General features: G+C 39.0%; 1 protein-coding gene across 2 annotated transcripts; it reads left to right on the forward strand.

The window, feature by feature from the left end:
- The first annotated feature begins 2,126 nt into the window (after window positions 1–2,126).
- RANBP6 (RAN binding protein 6) lies at window positions 2,127–6,780 on the forward strand. 2 transcript variants are annotated; one of them, XM_023508824.1, is made up of 2 exons: window positions 2,164–2,299; window positions 3,415–3,485. In XM_023508824.1, the coding sequence occupies exons 1-2, from the start codon at window positions 2,164–2,166 to the stop codon at window positions 3,483–3,485; spliced, it is 207 nt and encodes a 68-aa protein (XP_023364592.1). The 2 variants fall into 2 exon arrangements, with proteins under 2 accessions (XP_003782941.1, XP_023364592.1); XM_003782893.3 differs by having other exon boundaries at window positions 2,127–6,780.
- Window positions 6,781–9,009: the final 2,229 nt, after the last annotated feature.

Consider the following 9,009-nt stretch of genomic DNA (forward strand, 5'->3'; position numbering starts at 1 on the left):
TTCATTTGTCAGCAAAGTAATAAAACTTCACTTTCCTTCCCTTCAAAAAAATAAAACCACCACAATAAAAACCCTGGTAATCAATTAGACCTAGTGGTGTGCACCTGTAGCCCCAGTGACTTGGAAGGCTGAGGCAGGAGGATCACTTGAATTTAGGAGTTCAGGACAGGTGTCTACACTGAGTTCAACATCAATATGATGACCTGCCAGCAGTGGGGGACCACCAGGTTGCCTAAGGAGGGGTAAAGCAGTATAGGTCAGAAACAGAGAAGGTCAAAACTCTAGTGTTGATCAGTAGAGGCACCTGTGAATAGCCACTGTGCTCCAGCCTGGGCAACATGGCCTAGCTGTCTCTTAAAAAAAAAGAAAAAATCTTGGCAGCACCTATAGCTCAAAGGAGTAGGGCACTGGCCCCATATGCTGGAGGGGGTGGGTTCAAACCCACCCCTGGCCAAAAACTGAAAAAAAAAAAATCTTGGAATCCAAACAAGAATTGATCTCATCAATGGTTCCCAAGTTTTGGTATTTATATGAAAACCCAATATACTTGTTATAATTGTACATTCTTGGGTTGTAGCCACCCAAAATTTTGGTTCAGTAGTTTGGAGCTTGAGTTCAAACAGCTGTATTTTAAAGGAAGTATCCCAAGTAATTCTGATTCAGTGGTTTTTCAGTCCACAGAAAGACAAATGCCTTTTAAAGAGGAGTCATACTACAATGTACTTTATCTATCAACTGGATAATGTTAAAGCTATTTAACATTATTTAATGTATTAACATTATTTACTTAATTTTGTATTTGTCATGGGTATATGTATTAATGTTTTAGAAAATTAAAATTAAGCTTTCTTGGAAAAGTTTGAGAGAGACTGCAATATGTGAATGCCTCTGAATCATGTTGCCAAACCAAGAGTAGCTATCAAGAAGGAGTATGATAAGAAAAGCATCAGTGTCACTTTCAGAAGAGGTAGAATTGAGATTTAGGTGTGTCGTCTTAGGTGAATCCTTTCACTTCTCGGAGTTTCCATTATTTATCTAAAATCATTATTATATCTCTCCTACCAGCTTCATAAGCCTGTAAGAGGGTCAAAAAGAGAGTGCTAATACAGAAGTAAAACCTAATCAATGTCAGAGGAATGATAATTTGACTGACACACCTGCCTGAATTAAAGAAACAAAATTTAGCCTCAGGGACATTTGCTTCTTGGAATAACCTCAGCAGCTTCCTACTAAAGGGTAGTTAGGATTCTAATAACTGAACCCCTTCCGATTACAGTTTGGGTAACACACAAGGAAAATTTTGAGGGACTTGACCTAGGATACAACATTAATTTAGAGATAAGACTCAAGTCTTCTGAGTATTAGTCCAGGTCACTTTTCATCACACTTAACCCAGTAGTCTTCCCTATTCTTTATTATATAATCCAGTCTAGGTGATTCTAAAACACATCCGAGTTTGAGCACCACTGCTGTTCATTAGATGTGGTAGTAGGATGGTGATCACTGTTTTTATTCTTTTATTGTACTTATTATTGTATAAACAATTTTATTGTGGCATTATTTATACACAATTCACCAACTTAAATTATGCAACTCAATAGTTTTTAGTGCAATCACAGAATTGTGCAAGCATCACCACAATTTTAAAACATTTTCATCATTCAGTAAAAAATGATAGTAGTCATTCTCCATTCTCACTACCCTCCCCCAGCCTCCAGCAACCACTAATTTCTGCTTGTGTAGATTTCCTTATTCGACACTTATCATAGCAACGTCATCATACAATATGTGCTCTTTTGTGATCAGCGTCTTCCACTTAGCATATTTCAAGATGTACTTATTGTTTTTAAAACTATCAGGATAACACCAATATAGCTTTAAAATAAAAGAAAAAACAGTCATACTCCTATTCGAATACAATCTAATCTTTTTCTTCTTCTACAGGCGCCTTATCATTTAATTGGGAAACAAATAAAGGATGCTCCTGGCCTCCGCTGGGCTCCTCGCTTTCTTTAAAACCGGCTCTCCGCCGGGGCTGCAAAAGCGCCAAAGATCAGAGATAGCGGCACCCCCACCCATCCCCGCCGGCGCCTCGCTTACGTCACTGCTCCGCGACGCAGCCCCCCCTCCGCGCCCGGGTCGCTGCAGCTTTGACAGAGCGCGATGGCGGCGGCAGCATCTGCTGGGGTGCCGGCGACCGTGTCGGAAAAGCAAGAGTTTTACCAGCTTCTGAAGAACCTGATCAATCCAAGCTGTATGGTGCGCAGGCAAGCAGAGGAAGTCTATGAAAATATCCCAGGTCTGTGTAAGACTACATTCCTCTTAGATGCCGTCAGAAATAGAAGAGCAGGTTATGAGGTGAGACAAATGGCTGCCGCACTGCTACGACGGCTTTTGTCCTCTGGGTTTGAGGAGGTTTATCCAAATCTGCCTTCTGATATTCAGAGGGATGTCAAGATTGAACTGATACTGGCTGTTAAGTTAGAAACACACGCTAGCATGAGGAAAAAACTTTGTGATATTTTTGCGGTGCTGGCCAGGAATTTGATAGATGAGGATGGCACTAACCACTGGCCAGAAGGTCTGAAGTTTCTTATTGATTCAATCTACTCTAAAAATGTGGTTCTATGGGAAGTTGCACTTCACGTTTTCTGGCACTTTCCTGGGATTTTTGGGAACCAAGAGCGGCACGATTTGGATATCATCAAACGATTGTTGGACCAGTGTATTCAAGATCAAGAACATCCAGCAATCAGGACTTTATCCGCTAGAGCTGCAGCTGCATTTGTACTTGCTAATGAGAATAATATTGCTCTTTTCAAAGACTTTGCAGACTTACTTCCAGGAATCTTACAGGCTGTGAATGACTCATGCTACCAGGATGATGATTCAGTCCTAGAATCCCTTGTTGAGATTGCAGATACAGTACCTAAGTACTTGGGTCCTTATTTAGAAGATACTCTGCAATTGAGTCTGAAGTTATGTGGAGACTCTAGGCTTAGTAATCTGCAACGCCAGCTGGCTCTTGAAGTAATAGTGACTTTGTCTGAAACTGCAACTCCAATGTTGAAAAAACATACAAATATTATTGCCCAGGCAATTCCTCATATATTAGCAATGATGGTTGATCTGCAAGATGATGAGGACTGGGTAAATGCTGATGAAATGGAAGAAGATGATTTTGACAGCAATGCTGTTGCTGCTGAGAGTGCACTAGACAGACTGGCTTGTGGGCTTGGCGGAAAAGTTGTTTTGCCAATGACCAAAGAACATATCATGCAGATGCTTCAGAGCCCTGACTGGAAATACCGACATGCTGGATTAATGGCCTTATCTGCTATTGGAGAAGGATGCCATCAGCAAATGGAATCAATTCTAGATGAAACAGTTAATTCTGTTTTGCTTTTTCTTCAGGATCCTCATCCAAGGGTAAGGGCTGCAGCCTGTACTACACTTGGACAGATGGCTACAGATTTTGCACCTAATTTCCAAAAGAAATTCCATGAAACAGTGATTGCAGCTTTGTTGCGTACCATGGAAAATCAAGGTAATCAGCGTGTGCAATCGCACGCAGCTTCTGCTCTTATTACTTTTATTGAAGACTGCCCCAAGTCATTGCTAGTTCTATATTTGGATAGTATGGTGAAAAATCTACATTCCATCTTGGTCATAAAACTTCAAGAGTTAATTCGGAATGGAACTAAGTTGGCCTTGGAACAACTTGTGACAACCATTGCATCAGTTGCAGATACAATAGAAGAAAAATTTCTTCCATATTATGATATATTTATGCCCTCACTAAAGCACATTGTTGAGCTTGCTGTTCAGAAGGAACTCAAGCTTCTGAGAGGAAAAACTATTGAGTGCATTAGCCATGTTGGGCTTGCTGTTGGGAAGGAAAAATTTATGGAAGATGCATCAAATGTGATGCAGCTATTGTTGAAGACACAATCAGACTTAAACAATATGGAAGATGATGACTCTCAGACATCTTACATGGTTTCAGCATGGGCTAGAATGTGTAAAATTCTTGGAAAAGATTTTCAACAATATCTTCCACTGGTTATCGAACCTCTTATTAAAACTGCTTCTGCTAAACCTGATATTGCTCTCTTAGATACACAAGATGTGGAAAATATGAGTGATGATGATGGCTGGCAATTTGTAAATCTTGGAGACCAGCAAAGTTTTGGAATTAAAACTTCAGGACTTGAAGCAAAAGCAACTGCTTGCCAGATGTTGGTTTACTATGCTAAGGAATTAAGGGAAGGATTTATGGAATATACTGAACAAGTTGTGAAGCTGATGGTTCCTTTACTGAAATTTTATTTCCATGATAATGTTCGAGTAGCAGCAGCAGAGTCTATGCCTTTTCTCTTGGAATGTGCAAAAATTCATGGCCCAGAGTATCTTGGACAAATGTGGCAATTTATATGTGATCCCTTAATCAAGGCTATTGGTACTGAACCAGATACAGATGTACTCTCAGAAATAATGAATTCTTTTGCAAAGTCCATTGAAGTAATGGGAGATGGTTGCCTTAATGATGAACACTTGGAAGAACTGGGAAGCATATTGAAAGCAAAACTTGAAGGACACTTTAAAAACCAAGAATTGCGACAGGTTAAAAGGCAAGAAGAAAACTATGATCAACAGGTTGAGATGTCTCTGCAAGATGAAGATGAATGTGATGTATATATTCTTACCAAAGTATCAGATATTTTGCACTCATTATTTAGTACTTACAAGGAAAAGATTTTGCCATGGTTTGAACAGCTACTTCCATTAATTGTAAATCTAATTTGTTCAAGTAGGCCGTGGCCAGACAGACAGTGGGGATTGTGCATATTTGATGACATCATAGAGCACTGCAGTCCAACCTCATTTAAATATGTAGAATATTTTCGGTGGCCAATGCTGCTTAATATGCGAGATAACAACCCTGAAGTTAGGCAAGCTGCTGCTTATGGCCTAGGAGTTATGGCCCAATTTGGTGGAGATGATTATCGTTCTTTATGTTCAGAAGCTGTTCCATTGCTTGTAAAGGTTATTAAGTGTGCAAATTCCAAAACCAAAAAGAATGTCATTGCTACAGAGAACTGTATCTCAGCAATAGGGAAGATTTTGAAGTTCAAGCCTAACTGTGTAAATGTAGATGAAGTTCTTCCACACTGGTTATCATGGCTTCCACTGCATGAAGATAAAGAGGAAGCTATTCAGACTTTGAGTTTTCTCTGTGACTTAATTGAAAGTAACCACCCTGTTGTAATTGGTCCAAATAATTCTAATCTTCCCAAAATAATCAGCATAATTGCAGAAGGAAAAATTAATGAGACTATTAACTATGAAGCTCCTTGTGCCAAACGCTTAGCTAATGTGGTGCGGCAGGTACAGACTTCTGAAGAATTATGGTTGGAATGCATATCCCAGCTTGATGATGAACAGCAGAAAGCCTTACAGGAATTGCTAAATTTTGCTTGAGCACATTAGTATCACTTGAATATCATCTACCATAAAATTAACTACAAATAAGTGTTGCAAATGGATTTCATTATAAATGAGAGAACTGTTTTTGCCCTGCTAAACAGTTTATATTTCTTTCCTCTGTTACTCCCAAGATTAGTCAGTGTTATAGCCTTCTGTTTACTTGCATGTTTTATCTTCTAAATACGGACCTTGGCGATAACCTGTGCTTCCAGTTGTCTTAGAATGTTTGTCACCTTCCCCCTAGTTGATGTGAAGTATATAAAGCGTTGCTATTTGTTTAAACTATCATTGATGCCATGCAAGCATTATACTTGGTGTCAAAATGTCATGCTGACTATTACAGGATGCTTAGAGTCAGGAAGATAGAACTTATGGGATAAACATCTTTGGAACTGTGGGTGAAGGATATAGTGGCAGGCTTATCCCTCCTTGATAATACTCCTCGTGTTCATGGTAGTAATGGGAGGATGCTGGAACTGGGAGAGGGTTTTGAGATACTGTAGTGGATGGGGGAGTTTTCTCTATAATGTGTAGAAATTTTTCATAATGTACTCCTGAGAACTGAGTGGAACCTGTGTATATTCTCATTCGCAAGGTGTCCTGCTGAGAGTTAAAAGAACTTTCAAATCTCTGTAGCCAGACTGGTCTATTTTTCTTTTTTTATAAGTTATCAGTTACCCAGGACTCTAAGAATCATAGTTACTGAAAAGAGAGTTCTGGTACATCAGACATTGTTAGCATGTACCATACTGTAACATGTTGTTTGACAAATAGTAAGCAGTCAATATTTGTGGGAGTCAGTGTTATGTGTTTCAGCAGAGTATTGCTTTTTGTATGTATGCCATACCCCACCCCCCCACCCCCCAGTAAAACGGCTCAACAAGAAGAGAAGCACGGGCTCAGAATAGGGGTTAAATAGATTTCTATTCTGAAGAATTTCCTGATAGATTTCCTTAGTAGCACTGAAGAGATTCTACTTAAAAGTGAAAAGGAAGCAAATGTAATTTTATCTTTAAACATAAAAAAGAAAACAGCTTTAAGACTAGTCCTGTAGCTGTAGATGTGCAATATAAGAAAACAGTTCTATCTCTTCAAGGCCTTTTGGCTAAGATCAAGTATAGAAAACAGTTCTATAAACTTAGGGCTAATCATATTAATTACAATGTCTTTAATGTCAGTCTTTCGTAAGATAGAAAAAAACTTTCTACTCTGCAAATCATTGATCTAAAACTTAAAAACAAATTCATCTATTGTGATTTCCTGGGGCTAATGTGAATATTGTGTATGTAAAGTATTTAGAAAATACTGAAGATCTAGTAAGTGCTCAATAAATTGTAGCTATTACTGCTATTGTTACCTCTGTTGTGGTCTTTTTTTATATTGGAATTCCTTTTACATTAGAATTTTGTCCCTGCCAGTTCTGATAGACAAGGCATTTAGGCTCTTGTGGACAGGGATATAAAGTTGAATTTTTAGATATTCATTCCATATAATTATTATTCATGGGAGGAAAAGTTAAGGTCATTATGTACAGTATGATCACAGTTTTAAGATAAATAAAAAGCATAGATGTGTAAGTAGAAAAATCCCACCTCAAAGGTATTAATAAGGTTTTCTTTGGGTGGTGAGATTAAATGGTATTTTTTCTTCTCACTTATCTATATTTTCTAATTTACCTACAACCAATGTATTTCTTATATAATAAAGGAGATTTTTTTTAAGACCAAGGATTTGGTCCTACACACGTAGTAGGTAGGATTGCTATCATCTTGGCCTCTTCATGACCTAGAGTTCCTTCTACTCACCTGCACCTTTCTCTTTTTTATACCTTCATTAATAAGCCCTTGATGAACATTTCAAGCAATATCTTATACCCTTGTGCATGAGGAATTGGAAATTCTGCCAAATGACTTGGAATTTTGACACCTGGAGTTTTTGAAGTATGACAGACCTAGATGTTAATTTCAGCAAATGACTCTTAACCTAAGTGTCAGTTTCCCCATTTGAAAAAATAATACTTAGCTTATAGGATTGTTCTGAGAGTTAAAGGAGATAATGAATACCAAGTGTTTATGGCACAGAGTTCAGTGAATACAAGCTAATATTGTCTGAGAGTCATGAAAAAGAGTAGATAGAGAAAGAAGAGGAGGGCAAGGGGATATCTGATTGGCTAGAATGGGTTCCAAATTCTTGGGCTTTGCCAAAGGAAATGAATGTCGTCTTGTCACATTTTTAAGTTGCCAGCTGCTGAAGTAGCACCTGCCTTTCTTGTGAGGTGGGGTACATCTGTGGGCCTAAGGAGAGAGAGAGAGAGAACCTCCCTCTCTCCTAAATGCCTAATATATGTTTGGTGAGATGAGGGGAGACCTTGAATGGGGGAAGAGTGAAGGAGGGGAGTGTCAATACCCTAAAAGCTCAAAAGTGTTCCCACTTCACTGTTTTACCTAAGACTGATAAGTTACTGGACAAAAAAAGGATTTGAGGCTTTACAAATATTTTACCAGTGCTTTAAAGTTCACAGTAGTGAGAAGTAAACAGTCACAAGAGTCAATATCCTGACCATTTAGCAATAAAATGCATGATTTCTATAATCTTGTTTTTGTGTTTAAGTAATTTCAAGATTCAAGCAACAGAGTTCTATGTGTGTATTAAAAGTATGCGCATCTTTCAAACATGGAAAAACAGTAATATCTGCTATATGGAACTATTAATTCCTTTCCTCAACTTATTTTAAGCAACATGTAAATCAATGTGAACGAGTCACTTTTTAGACATTAAACAATAATTTGACAGTGTGTAGTGAGATTGTAAGGCAATACAACAGTTCAATGTTTTAAGCTCAGATTCGAAATATTTGGACTGTTCTCATCCCCAAGAAATTTTTCTTAATGAGGTTCCATTCCCTTTTCTTATTCTTAGCAGACTCAAGAATCGAGAAAGTGGTATATTTTTTAATTTTAACGGAAATCACGATTAGTTTACAAAATATGAATTGACATTAATAACTGGGGACAGCACTTGTAGAAATTAGTTCTATAAATCACTTCCTTTCCTTCTGCATGTGAACACATGGTCGAGTCTGGTGTTTCCTTCCTAAACTTTTCAAAATTCTGGTTACGCATGAAAAGACTCACAGTCACAAGGGAGAAACCCTAAGAGAATACAAATTTCGTGCCACCTTACCAAGAAGTGGAAAGTAAAGTTACGCAGGCGCCTTTCTTCCCCCTCCACTCCGCCCCTTACGTTCGTCTACTAGCTGATTACATCATTGGTCGGCGCAACCTACTCGGCCTCCGGGCCTGGGACTGAGCCGAAGCCTTAGCTTTCGCGTAGCGGGGCGACGTGAGGGGGGCGGGGAAATTGTCCCGCTACGCATGCGCACTAGGAATGGCGACGGTGGCTCTTTCTTTGCCTCTCTCCACAGCTCTACCCAGCCGGGGGCCTGAGTGCCCTCCCCCTTCTCTCCTGCCCCTCCCCTTTACCCCTCCTCCCTCCCAGCGGGGCTTCTAACTGACAGTTGTC

Source organism: Otolemur garnettii, unplaced genomic scaffold, assembly GCF_000181295.1.
Source record: "Otolemur garnettii isolate 467f Iridium unplaced genomic scaffold, OtoGar3 scaffold00006, whole genome shotgun sequence".
NCBI classification, from domain to species: domain Eukaryota; kingdom Metazoa; phylum Chordata; class Mammalia; order Primates; family Galagidae; genus Otolemur; species Otolemur garnettii.